The 14,158-nt window shown below is 42.1% G+C and overlaps 1 protein-coding gene across 3 annotated transcripts in view; it reads left to right on the forward strand.

The window, feature by feature from the left end:
* The window catches only part of TRIOBP (TRIO and F-actin binding protein), a 97,281-nt gene that overhangs the window by 58,454 nt on the left and 24,669 nt on the right, over positions 1-14,158 (forward strand). For all 3 annotated transcript variants that reach the window (XM_077452338.1, XM_077452336.1, XM_077452337.1), the window contains exons 8-9: positions 3,544-3,691; positions 5,523-5,637. In XM_077452338.1, coding sequence (XP_077308464.1) covers positions 3,544-3,691; positions 5,523-5,637 — 263 coding nt within the window. The remainder of the gene's footprint in view (positions 1-3,543; positions 3,692-5,522; positions 5,638-14,158) is intronic.

The following is a 14,158-nucleotide window of genomic DNA, read 5'->3' on the forward strand; positions in this document are numbered from 1 at the left end:
CCGCCGGACTGTCCAAACAAGCGTACCTGCCCACACACGTGACTTTTCCAGCGGACTAGGTCCGGCGGTATGTCCGCCGGATTATCCGCTGTACTTTTTGAAATGAACAGTGACTTGCCCACACACACACACACACGGAGGAAAGTCCGTTCATTTTGAGCGCGGCTCCAGGTAGCCGGGACCAGTGAATGAAGCGTCGCTGGCCCCGTCACCTGGTATGGACTTAAATGGGGAAAAATACGCTGAAAAAAAACGGCGTGGGGTCCCCCCCTAGGTCCATATCAGACCCTTATCCAAGCACGCAACCCGGCCGGTCAGGAAAGGGGATGGGGCGAGCGAGCGCTCCCTTCCTGAGCCTTACCAGGCCGCGTGCTCTCAACATGGGTGCTTTGGGGAAGGGGGGGCCGTGTGGCCCCCCACCCCAAAGCACCTTGTCCCCATGTTGATGAGGACAAGGGCCTCTTCCCGACAACCCTGGCCATTGATTGTCTGGGTCTGTGGGCGGGGGGCTTATCAGAATCCGGGAGCCCCCTTTAATAAGGGGGCCCCGGATACCGGCCCCCCGCGCTGTACCCACAATGTACCCCCTACCCATTCACCTGTGAAAAAAAATGTATATAAAACACAACACACAAGGGTTAAAAATAGTTTATTGTACAGCTCCGGGGGTCTTCTTCCGTCTTAGGGGGGTCTTCTCGCCAGACTCCTCCGCTATCTTCTGCTCTTTTGCTAGCTCTTTTACTAGTGGAGGAGCCCGACTTTCTTCTTCGCCGCCGTCCGGGGGTCTTGTCCCCCTCTTGGGTTCCTCTTGCCGGGCCTCCGCGCCTTCTTCTAGCTCTTTTACAAGCGGTGGCCCGGTCTTCTGTCGCCGCTGTCTTCTGTCGCCGCTGTCTTCTGTCGCCGCTGTCTTCTGTCGCCGCTGTCTTCGTCGTCGCCTTCTGTTCTTCGTCGTCGCCTTCTGTTCTTCTCTTCTCTTCTTCAGCTGTTGCCTCGTCGCTGTCTCTGGCCACAATGACAGGCAGGCGGCGTGCGGCGACTTTTATATAGGGACGTCGCCAGGTGAAGTCCCCGCCCATTATGATGTCACAGTCCCAGCATCCTCTGCGCGGCCCCCCTTCCCCAAAGCACCCCCCCATGTTGAGGGCACGCGGCCTGGTACGGCTCAGGAGGGGGACATGGGAAGAAGGTGCTTTGGGGTGGGGGGGCCTTACGCTCGCTCGTCCCCACCCCCTTTCCTGACCGGCCGGGTTGCGTGCTCGGATAAGGGTCTGATATGGACCTGGGGGGGACCCCCACGCCGTTTTTTCCGGCGTAGGGCTTCCCCTTGAAGTCCATACCAGGTGAGGGGGCTAGCGAAGCTTCATTCGCTGGAGCCGCGCTCAAAATGCGCGGGAAAGTCCGTTCATTTCAAAAGTACGGCGGACTAGCACACACACGGCCGTATTGTCCGGCAGACATATTTTGGTGCAAAACTACTTTCTTAGTCCACCAGACTTTTGGGTATAAAAAAGTCCGCCGGAGCCCACACACGGGGGGGATTGTCACTTTCCACCGGATTGTTTGATCGTGTGTATGCGGCATAAGTGTCACATGATCGGTCATTTCATATACAGTACATACCATTTTGAAAGGCTCCAGAGGCTGCAACACCTAAGCAAGAGGCACCACTAACCAAACACTGCCATGAAGACCAAGAAACTTTCCAAACAAGTAATGCCGCGTACACACGAGCAGACTTTTCGAAAGACTAGTTCTGACAGACTTTCAGCGGAGTTCCGACAGACTTTCCGAAGGAACAGACTTGGCCACACACAAGCACACCAAAGTCCAATGGATTTAAACATGACGTACGACCAGACTAGAATAAGGAAGTTCACAGCCAGTAGCTGCCCTAGCGTCTGTTTTCGTTTATCGGACTAGCATACAGACGAACTGATTTTTCGACCGGACTCGAGTCCGTCTTGAAAATTTGAAACATGTTCTAAATCTAAAGTCTGCCTGATTTTTTGACAGCCAAGGTCCAATGAAGCCCACACATGATCGAATTGTCCGCCGGATTCGTTCGGTCGGACCTTTGCTGTCAAAGTCCGGCCGTGTGTACACGGCATAAGGGACATTGTTGTTCAGAAAAAAAAAGTCAGGGTTGGGTTATAAAAAAAAAAAAATCAAAATCTTTGATCCCTAGGAACACCATCAAATCTATCATAACCAAATGGAAAGAACATGGCACAACGGCAAACCCAAGAGACGGCCGCATACCAAAACTCACGGAACTGGGCAAGGAGGGCATTAATCAGAGAGGCAGCACAGAAACCTAAGGTAACCCTGGAGGAGTTGCAGAGTTCCACAGCAGAGACTGGGGTATCTGTGCATAGGAAGACAATAAGCCATACGCTCCATAGAGTTGGGCTTTATGGCAGAGTGGCCAGAAGAAAGCCATTACTTTCAGCAAAAAACAAAATGGCACGTTTTGAGTTTGTGAAAAGGCACGTGGGAGACTCCCAAAATGTATGGAGGAAGGTGCTCTGGTCTGATGAGACTAAAATTTAACTTTTTGCCCATCAAAGAAAGTTTATGTCTGGCGCAAACCCAACACATCACATCACCCGAAGAACACCACCCACACAGTGAAACATGGTGGTGGCAGCATCATGTTGTGGGGATGTTTTTCAGCAGTTGGGACTGGGAAACTGGTCAGAGTTGAGGGAAAGATGGATGGTGCTAAATACAGGGATATTCTTGAGCAAAACCTGTACCACTCTGCGATTTGAGGCTAGGATAGAGGTTCACCTTCCAGCAGAACAATGCCCCCTAACGCACTGCTAAAGCAACACTTGAGTGGTTTAAGGGGAAACACGTAAATGTGTTGGCATCGCTTAATGAAAGCCCGGACCTCAATCTAATAGAAAATCTGTGGTCAGACTTAAAGATTGCTGTTCAGAAGCGCAAGCCATCCAACTTGAAGGACCTGGAGCAGTTTTGCAAGGAGGAATGGGCAAAATCCCAGTGGTAAGATGTGGCAAGCTCGTACTTATCCAAAGCAACTTGGAGCTGTGATAACCGCAAAAGGTGGCTCTACAAAGTATTGACTTTAGGGGGGTGAAAAGTTATGCACATTGACTATTTCTGTTATTTTGTCCTATTTGTTTGCTTCGCAATAAAAATAAATAAAATCTTCGAAGTTGTGGGCATGTTCTGTAAATTAAATGATGCAAATCCTCAAACAATCCATGTTAATTCCAGGTTGAGGCAACAAAACACAAACCATTCCGGGTGGGGGGGGGGACCTTTGACTATGTTCCCAGGGCAGGGAAGGTGTCCTTCAGCTATGTAAAACCTTTTTAAAATCTCAGCATGCTGTATGGTTTTGGACCACTGCAATGTGATACTCCCTTGTATATAAGATGCCAGTTACACTAATGTAATTTAACTGTATTGTACTGTCTATTAATGCACAATTACATGCCCTCTTCTTAATGGTGAAGTTTCTAGCAGCACTTGACCTGCATTACTTCTTAGACTGTCTTCCTGTCTGTTTTATAGGAATCCTGTGAGCTCAGTCTCTCTCAGATGGAGTCTTTTCACAAGCAGCTCCTGTCTGAGCTTCAGAGACATCACGAGTGGGAGATTCAGAGACTAAAACAGGAGAAGGACCAGCTGTTAGCCGAGGAAGCGGCAGCCACAGCATCTGGTAAGTCTTTGTATAACGGCCATTTTAGCAGTATTAAAGGCTTTGTAGCATTTATTTATATATATCTTCCTTCAAGGGGATTATGGCACATTCAAAATTATATTTGTGTTGTACTCTCTCTCTCTTATTTTTATATATATATATATATATATATATATATATATATATATATATATATATATATATATATATATATATATATATATATATATATATATATATATAATTTACATTTTTTATTATTCTATATATTATATTTTTATTTTATTTTTTCTTGATGAGCAAAAGTGTGTGCGCCCAGTCCAGAATAATCAGGGTTGGGGATATAACAGACAATGCTAAATAGGTGTTCTAGTGGCATTTTAAGTGCAGGGAAGAATTTTAGATGCTAGTAGGCAGGACATGGAGGAGAGAATTTCGGGATGTATTGAAGATGGTGTGAAGGTAGGCAGCAGAGGAGGTCAGGGTTTGGCGGCAGGCCAGTCTGTGTAAGACTAGAGTACTTTTCAATGAGCCTGTGCAAGAGACAAGGGTATGACGTTAAGCTGCCTACACAGAAGAGGAGGGCAGAATGTAACGGCGAACCATCTGTGTAGGAGAGGAGGTCAGAGGGATGGTGAGACTTCTAGGCAGGAGAGGAAAGACTGAAGATGAGCAGTCTGTATGAGAATGCAGGATAGAACGCTGAGCCATCTGTGCAGGAGAGGAGGGTGAAGAGTAGAAAGTAACCCATCCATGCAGAAGAGAAGAGGAGGGTAGGGGATATGACATTAAGCTATTTGTGCAGAGGGTAGAAGGTATTATGGCAGTCTTTCAGTACAAGAGAGGAGAGCAGACAGCTTACACAATGAGGATGTGTGTAAGACACAGATGGGCAAAGGAGTGGAATGTATAGAGAATAGGTTGGGGTAAGACTATCATGTCTGCTTCTTGCAAACCTAATAGACAGCACAACAACCAACTGAAGGAGTGCATTGCAAGCCGACAATGTTGTAACTAATTGCAAAGCAGCAGCTCAGTGTTGTCGGCATGAAACAGGAAGTGCTGTTACTGGTAGGAATTTCTAGACAAGAAAAAAATGTAAATATTGAGCCATTATGCCAACCTACTGAAAATACATTTCTGGCTTACATACACCGTATCAAGCTCAACAGAAGTATTTTACCTTAATGGTGATCTTTAAGGTTAAATTGCATATTTTGTGGTGATAACGGGGATGATTTACTAAAGGAAAATAGACTGTTCACTTTGCAGGCACAGTTTTCCTACGGCTTGGTGAATGAGGTGAAACTCTACAGACTTCCATCATCCAGTAATCTGTAGGCAAATGTTCCATGCATGTGGTATCCTTTTGTAAAGTAAGTTTTTACCGCCTTGACTAAGCTAAGGGAAAGTGAACAGCCTATTCCTCTTTAGTAAATCAACCCTCAAGTCTTTTTTCCTAGCTTTGCTTGACACTTTTGAAAAAAGACTGTAAATAATATCTTGGTGCAGGCTCTGTCTGTTTCCTTCTAGAGTGCCCACAGATCCCCAAAAGCTGAGGTCTAATATGCAAATGTCAACCCCAGCTAGGAAATTGGTTTACACTACTGGGTCAATAATGCGGTGGACATTCTTACCAATAGTGAGGCATGTGAGATGAGGGGGGGGGGGGGGGGGGAGGGAGGGCAAACCTTGCATCCTAGACATAGCCAGTTTTTTTTTTCTTATTAACGTTCTGGCTTCCTGGGGTCAAAATATTACGAATAGTATTTTCAGCACCTTTGCATGCCTAAAGTTATGTGTTTTTTTTTTTATTTATTTTTTATTACTGTATTGTTTTTTTATCTAGTAATTGAGGCAATCAGAGCTGCCCACAAGGAAGAGCTGCAAAGAGAAGTGGAGAAGGCTCGTACATTCCAACATGGAGGATCTACTGGAAATGAAATGCTTCGGCGGCAACACCAGTATGTATTTTTCCAGCCTTATATTTTATGTGGTAGCTAGTGCTTGTTTGCTTTAAAGTGGATCTGTTGTAAGCCCTACCTTGATGACTTTTGGTTTATGAAATCACTTTGTCACTATTAGTCATTATGTGTGTTTTTTTTGTTTTTTTTTGCGTTTTCTTCTTTTCTGGATTGGCATCCTAATGGTGGACCATGTCTAAGCTATAGCAAAAGTGTTTGAACAAGGAAGGCCTTTCATGGCACATTTACCAGCTGTTTTTTTCTTAAAAGCTGAATTTTTTTTAAATAATTTTGGATATAACTTTTGAATTTACATGAACATGTTAAAGCTTGCATGATAATTTGGTGATTGGATTTAGATATACTTAAATGCTTTAATCCTAACACCTAAAATTCAAGTTCATCTGGTATTAAAATACACACTTCGATTTATGATCTGAATCAATCGGCATATGTTAACTGTCCAAAATTGCATTCATTTTTTTTATTAACTAATGCAGTAATATTTTGATTGACAATATCTTGCTCTTGCTCTTGCCAGGAACAAAGACCTGCTGGTTTTGGGCTCTTTTTCTGTAACCTAAAATCTGGGCAGCCTAGTTCAAAGTCTCTGGATACCAAGATGGTTTTGGGTGTTTCATATCATCAGAGGCTGTTGAGTTCGTTGTTTTAATTACATGGGCCCTGATTATTAATTTTTCAGTTTTATAAGACAAACTAGAATATCTAAAAACATTTAAAAATACAAGTTATCCCTTCTTTGTTATATCTCAGTATTAGAGTTTTAGCAGCTGGAAATGGCAATTATCTATATTATAAGTAAGAGAGGGGTTTTTCAGGGTTTGTGTTGAAAGATTCCTGGGCAACTTGAGCCCTACCTGCATTGGGTTGTGCTTGTCAGTGTTGCCAAGCAGGGTGCGAAGAATATTAAATGTAGCAAAATGCATGTACAAGAGAGAAAATTTAAGGGCTGGTTCACACCAAAACACAGTGCGGGAAAGGCACATTCCGTGTGGGTTTCCCACATCACTTTCAGAAAGCGCTGGGTGTATGATCTGCTGCAGGTAGCAATGTATTCCTAACAATACAGATTGAAGTGGATCGACTGGTGTCTTTATTCAACCTTACCAACTATGATAACCCAGACTCAGGTTGCAAACAACAGTGCGTTTGCCTGCACTAGATTACACGGTAATGCAGGTTTTGAAGAGTAGTGCATACACTACTTTTTGTGCCATCCAGTGCATTTTTAGCACATTCAAACAAAGGAGCTGAATATCAGCTGAGTTGCACAGGAATGCGGACCACGTTTATGTGCGATAAATATTATCTGAAGGTGGTTACTGATTCCCTCTATTGCATGTTTGTATTAACTTGTATTAAACTATTTCTGTAATTGGCTAGTCTATTAAAACTCGGATAATGTTACTGTTATTAAGCACAATGATATAAGGTTAGCTATGAAAACAAACACACTGCTTAGTAAAACAACGTCTTATTTCCCAAGAAAATAGGAAAATGCTAACATGAAAACACTAAAGGAAGATATTACAAACGTATAACAAAAGAACATCAAAGATGCTCATCACAAGGCTGTCCTCTAGATATTGTCCGGTCAGCTGGGCTTAAAATGGTAACAGAGCCATGTGGCAAAAGTCAAGAGCGAAAAGGGGATCGATCTCCCTTCTGTATGCTATTTTACCTGCATTCAGACCCCCACGTAACCATGCCTCGCGAGCCTCCTGTCCAATGAGATATTGCCAAGAGGCAGTCCTTTTACTATATCATGTTTCTGTCCATCCTGCTGTGTTGGTCTCTAGGGGCAGTATTTGTCCATGGATCATCGCTATGTGACCTGGGTCATCTTCATTGACTGTTGGTCCTTTGACCTCCTGTAGCTCAACTTCATCAAGCATCTCTCTTTGAAGCTTGCTTGCAGAGTGTTAGAATATTATTTGAAAAATTCATAATTCAGCACTCATAGGTGTTCTATTATATTCATGGCAAGCTTGCAAACATATTTGGTTTTATGATTAGTCATAATAAATATAGTATGTGTGAATGACCTTGATCAGTTGATTTGATAGGATTCTTCATCTAAAGCTGAGTATTGCTATAAGTTTCTGGTATGTATGAGAATGACATATAAGGTATCTTGGTATAGAATGTCATGAGAAGACAAAAATAGACACGTATCTATGTAGCTGGAGGATTAATACATATTTGTTTATCCTGTTACGTTAGTTTAGTGTAGTCTCAGTGATATTAATAAGTATATAGTTAAAATTTGGTAATATGTGTTCATATTAGTAGATGTTTGGTTATATGACATTACATGATCAGCACATTACTACAGGTGTTGCATATGGGATTGTCAATCAAACTCCATATGACTCGGAGTTAGTATCTCCTTTTGAATAGCATATTGCTGAAGTTGGCACAAATGAATGTGTGCCATACAAGGTTCTAAGTTTTTGTGAGCCTATGGCAGTGATGGCGAACCTTGGCACCCCAGATGTTTTGGAACTACATGTCCCATGATGCTCACCTACACTACAGAGTGCATAAGCATCATGGGAAATGTAGTTCCAAAACATCTGGGGTGCCAAAGTTCGCCATCACTGGCCTATGGCATTCATATTATAAAGCCACTGCTTCCATATTGAATGTCAGACAGACACAAACACCCACTAGGAGAGATGACACTGACATATTTACATGAAGATCCACTGGTAAGTTGAAACAGCTGAATTCTCCCAGAAGTCTAAGAACGTAATTTCCTGCTGCTTTTTGGTTACACAAGACAGCATGGAGACAGAAGGCAGCAGCCATAAAGCACACATGCTTTTATAAGCTTATTACAGCTTTATAACTATTCTATTTAATTTATTTTACCTACACTGAACTGAACTATTATACTTTTTACATTGTATTTATGATGCCAACTGTGTGACAAACTCGCACTTGGTTTTAAGTCAGTCTGACTATTAATGCTATTCATCCAGAAACGCCCTTAAGATACAAGAATATTAGATGATATTTCTATTCTTCACAGAGTGCTAGTCAAGGATTTCCATTTTATCATACCAGCTGGTTAGGAGCCAAGCTTTTTGTTCTACAAAGCTTTGATGTGCAACTTGTTACAATTGGACCGATCACATCAAACCACACTCTTCCCTTTCCTTACTCCTGTCCTATATTTTCCATTTCCTGTAGAGGTTTAATATTCCATATGGGTAAAAATTCTGTCTCTCCCATACCTTTTTTAACCAGTGTAAAAGTGGAGGTCTTAAATGCAAAGGATTCTTCACTAATATTTATAGTTGTGTATAGATATCGGCCGATATTTGGCATTTTTTAATTAATCGGCATCGGCCGATTGTGCTGATAAAAAGGCAGATTATATGTTCAGCGCGACTTCTGTAATAGAAGTCAATGTAAGTTACCTGAAGTTAATCAGTGGAGCGACTTTACTCCTCTCTGGGCAGTCTGCCAAGAAAAGAGCAAAGAGATACAATGTTTCTTCTTCAATGGACTGAACTCCCTGTGTAGGAGTTCTCAGTTTAACCATTTAAATACTAAATCTTTTCTGACACTTATTGCTTACAAGTAAAAATCCTGTATTTTCTGCTAGAAAATCACTTGACACCCCCAAAAATTATATATATATATATATATATATATATATATATATATAATTTTTTTTTTTTTTTAGCAGAGACCCTAGGGAATAAAATAGCGGTTGTTGCAATATTTTATGTGACGCTGTATTTGCGCAGAGGTCTTTCAAACGCAATTTTTTTGATAAAAAATACACAGATTTAAAAAAAAAAAAAAAAAAAAAAACACGGTAAAGTTTTTTTTTTTTTTTTTTTTTTTTTTCCCCCTTTTTCTTCCAAAAGTTTTGAGTACCATTTTTTTTTTTTGTGTATTTAATATATAATTGTGTTTTTATTTTTTTATCTAACTTATACATACAAGTGAACTGATTGGAGGTTTGTTTTGTTAAATAAATGTTTAAATGTAAGAAATTTTCTGTATCACTTATTACTTAAGGCATTGTAAATTTTAATACAGTAAAAGCTTGGATTGCGAGCAACTTTCTCTGTGAGTGTTTTAAAGGACAAGCAAATTTTTTTAATAAACTTAATAAATGAGCAATGTCTTGCAATACGAGTAGCAATGGAGTCGGAGCTTGCGGTCACATCGGTACGATTTTAAACTACCACTACTTTTGTGCGATTTGTAACAATTTGATATGACTTCAGTGAAAGGGCCTGTCCATGCCACAAGGAGGAACAGTGATGTTATGAACAAAAGTTTAACTAGCAAAGGGTTAATAGTTAACTTCTTTCAGGCTCAAGTAGTGCTGATATAGACACAGTTACGATTTGCGGCATGATTTACCTTATAGTCTCGGGCAGTGAAATCATGCTGAAGTCCTGAAAAAGTAATACATGAACTATTTCTCTCTTGAAATTGTACCTATTAAGACATTACCATAGAAACACATTAGATGCTAGTTCAGGTATGATTTGTAAATCGCATGTCGTACCGGCGTGACCAGGCGCTAAAAGAGAAGAGAGGCCCGTCTGAGTGTGGCAATATGGTTACATTTAATGAAGGTACAAAATTTAGCAACTCACATTGTTGTTGATTAAAAGAGACACATCCGGGGTAAAGCTGTCCACATAGATCATCCTCCGCACCACCAGCTCTCACCAATGTCAGTCTAAAATCGACCGGGAAAACTACCCTGCAGTGGAGTGATCTGAAAGCAAGGCTTAAAGCGCTCGTAGAGCTTATGGTGATGCGGAGGATGGTCTATGTGGACAGCTTTATCCCAAATGCATGCATACTTAGCAGTGCCTATTTTAATCATCAACCACGTGAATTGCTAAATTTTGTACCTTCATTAAATGTAACCATATTGCTACACTTAGAGGTGCCTCTCTTCTCTTTTATACTCTGTAGCTCCTGTTGGATTGTGCTTTTATGCATTTCCTATCGACCCTTTTTTTTTTTTTTTTTTTTTTGTGATGGAATTAATCATCTGAGTTTCCATTATTTCTTATGAGGAAATTTGCTTTGATATGAGTGCTTTGGATTACAAGCACATTTCTAGAAGGCATTATGCTTGCAATCCAAGGTTTTTCTTTGATTGTTTATATGGTCTATTGATTTTTCTACGTTGAGGAGGGTTCCACCACTATTCACAAGAGACTGATTATAAATAGGGTAGCGCTAAACTTCTTTGCATTTATAGTTTTCATTGGGCATGGGAGCACATAACAGTGCTTAGCAGTAAGTCCCACACATTGCACCCACGGAGGATATGCCATTGTTTCCATCCCAGGGCACACAAATAGGAGATGTTCAGCCAAAGCTCGTTTGGCTGTACTTCTCCTGTGGATCACAGGAGTGCAGTTAGTTGTGCACTTCTGTGACCTGTTTTAAGCAGACCGCAGGCTGAATCTTGCTGTTGACTGACGTCACAGAGACAGTTCAGGCACGGGAAAGATCGTGACTATATGGTTGTGATCCACCCACATGATGCCTGGACAGGGCTGGCTGCTCCCACCCCCTCCACAGCCATGTGCTCCAGGGAGCCCGGGGGGGGGGGGGGGGGGGGGGGAGAGCAGAGAGCTGTGATTGCCATCACCAGCTCTCTGCTTATTGAGCACTAAGATCCAATCGATCGGTTGTGTTTGATCGCTCGGTTCTCAGTGTTATAACCGATGGACAGATGCAGAATTGGACCGATGCTACTTCCCCCTAGGTACGTATAATTCTGCAAAAAAAAAAAAAAAAGTCCCATACTTCATATGTATGCGTGCAGTTGTGGGAATATGCTTTGTAATGCAGCCCCAGATAGCAATAAAAATGTAAGTGAGTTGTAATCCTTCAACATGAACTGAAAAAAGAAAATGTTTGCCAGAGAGGTACCAGTTACATGCTGCTTATTATTATTATTATTATTATTATTATTATTATTATTATTATTCAGGATTTATATAGTGCCAACAGTTTGTGCAGCTCTTTACAACATGAGGGCAGACAGCACAATTAGAAAAAAATTCAGTACAGAAGCAATCAGGGTTCCCTGCTTATCCTAGTTTACAATCTAGGGGGATGGTTGAGTGATACAAAAGGTAATAACTGTGGGGGATGAACTGATGGCAAAAATAAATAAAAGTATATATAGGCAACAAGAGGGGGAGTTTTGGGACTTTAAATGAAGTACAGTTAAGTACCTCCATCCCGGTAATTAATGCACATAAAAAAAGGGAAGTTTGGGACTTTAAATGAAGCACTTGGATAGTAAAAGACAGAGATATATCATTGGACCATATAAATTTATTTAGTTGAATGTTCAAAAGAACTACTCATTATAAATAAGTCCAATTTATGATATATATACATATCGATACAATAAAAACATAATATATGACATAATATATAGTATCCACATGTAGTTATACATAACAGTAATACATAGATTAATTAAGTAATGTGGCAAAATAGTGCCCATGACAGCATGTCCGACATCGCAGATGTATGCACATGATAGATATGCATCCCATAAATGAGGACAAAATTAAATTTGTAATGAATGGTCAAGGACTTCTAAATAGGTAATTAAGGACTTATAGATGTGGTTCCGTATACAGGTATAACCCGAGCATCAAAGAGCAGAGCTCAACGCGTTTCGTGGGTGTCTCCCCACTCATCAGGAGCAGATGCTACCACAAAGTTTCTATAAAAAATAAAAATTATACAAATAATATACTGACCAGTAAATTAAGATAGTAGATTCATAAAACTATATTATGAATAGATAGTATGGTTAGAGTGGACTCACCAGTCCAGGCGTCAAATGCAACGCACAGCGGTAGGCGCCGGGCGGGCCAGGGACAAGCTCTTTTGAACATTCAACTAAATAAATTTATATGGTCCAATGATATATCTCTGTCTTTTACTATCCAAGTGCTTCATTTAAAATAAAAGTATAGTTGTTAGGTACATGCAGGATCGGCTTCTCTGAAGAGGAAGGTTTTCAGGAATAGTCTAAAAGCAGAGTAGGAGATAATCGGACAGATTATGGTGGGGAGTATAGGATGGGAGAGGCTCTGGAAAAGTCCTGGAGATGAGCATGGGAGGAGGTGCCGAGGAAGCTAGAGAGCAGGAGGTCTAGGGAGGGACAAAGAGAAAGATTAGGTTGGTATTTTTAAACTAGGCTAGTGATGTAGCTGGGGGCTGAGTTGTGGATGGCTTTGTAAATTGTTGTTGGTATTTTTAATTTGTTGGGTGAGCAGAAGCCAATGGAGGGATTGACGGAGAGGAGTAGCAGACATGGAGTGTTGGTAAGGTGGATGAGCTGAAGGGGGATAGCCTATGTAAGACGATGAGAAGGGATTTTCAGTAGTCAAGGCGAGAGGAGACCAGGGAGTGAACTAGGAGCTTTGTTGTGTAACCAGTTAGAAAGGGGAGTAATTTGGAGATTGAGATGGCAGGATTTGTATAGTGATTGGTGCCTATGTGGGGCCTAAAGGATAGATCAGAGTCCAGGATTACCCCTAAAACCTTGGAATGCGGAGATGGGGTGATGGTTGTGCCATCGATCTTGACAGAGAGATCAGGGGAATGGGCACATGGGGGGAATTATGAGCTTGGTTTTGGGTAGATTTTGTTTGAGGAAGTGGTGTGACATCCAGACTGAGATGTCTTTTAGTAAATTTGTGATACGTGAGGAGACGGAGGGAGTGACCTGAGGGGTAGAGCGATAAATTTGGGTGTCATAGAGATGGTATTGGAAGCCATGGGAGACTATCGGCTAACCCAGGGAGGTGTAGATCGAGAATAGGAGAGGTCCAAGAACAGAACCTTGGGGGACCCCAACACAGAAAGGAAGGGGAGAGGAGGAAGCAGAATTGTAAGCAACACTAAAGGTGTGGTTGGATAGATAGGAAGAGAACTAACGAAGATGTGACTATACTCCTGGATCAGGGGAGGGCTGGCAGCCTTAGGCCTGGGGGACAAGTCCAGCCAAGTGGCCCACAGAACCACAGGCCAGCTACCAGTAGGACCCATAGGCCAGTGGCTTGCCCCTGGCAGGGCCTACATGCCATGGTCATCACCCACAGGCCATGGCCAGTTCCCAGCGGGACCCACAGCCCATTGGCGTTGCTACCAAACTTCCTCTGCTGCAAATCAAATGTACAGTGCAAAGCAATACACTTAAAACAAACGTCCCCCCCCCCCCCCCCACTGGGACATTGTATTCTGACAGCAGGGACTGTGCCCTGTCAGAATACACTGGTCAACACTGGTGCTGTTTGCTCAGCTGGTGTTGTTAGCTGTTGTCAGCTAATTGAGCAAGGATTTCCAGCAGAAGATGATATAGCAATGGGTTTCTGCCTAACATAGAGGGGTACACCGATGAATTTTGATCTGTGTGTACCCAACTTTACCTTATCCCTTGGTTCAGCGGGCTCTTTGCAGTTCTGTCTCCTGCAGCTCC

The sequence above is a fragment of the Lithobates pipiens genome, unplaced genomic scaffold, assembly GCF_037356315.1.
Source record: "Lithobates pipiens isolate NorthernLeopardFrog02 unplaced genomic scaffold, aLitPip1_a1.2 Scaffold_23, whole genome shotgun sequence".
Lineage (NCBI taxonomy): Eukaryota > Metazoa > Chordata > Amphibia > Anura > Ranidae > Lithobates > Lithobates pipiens.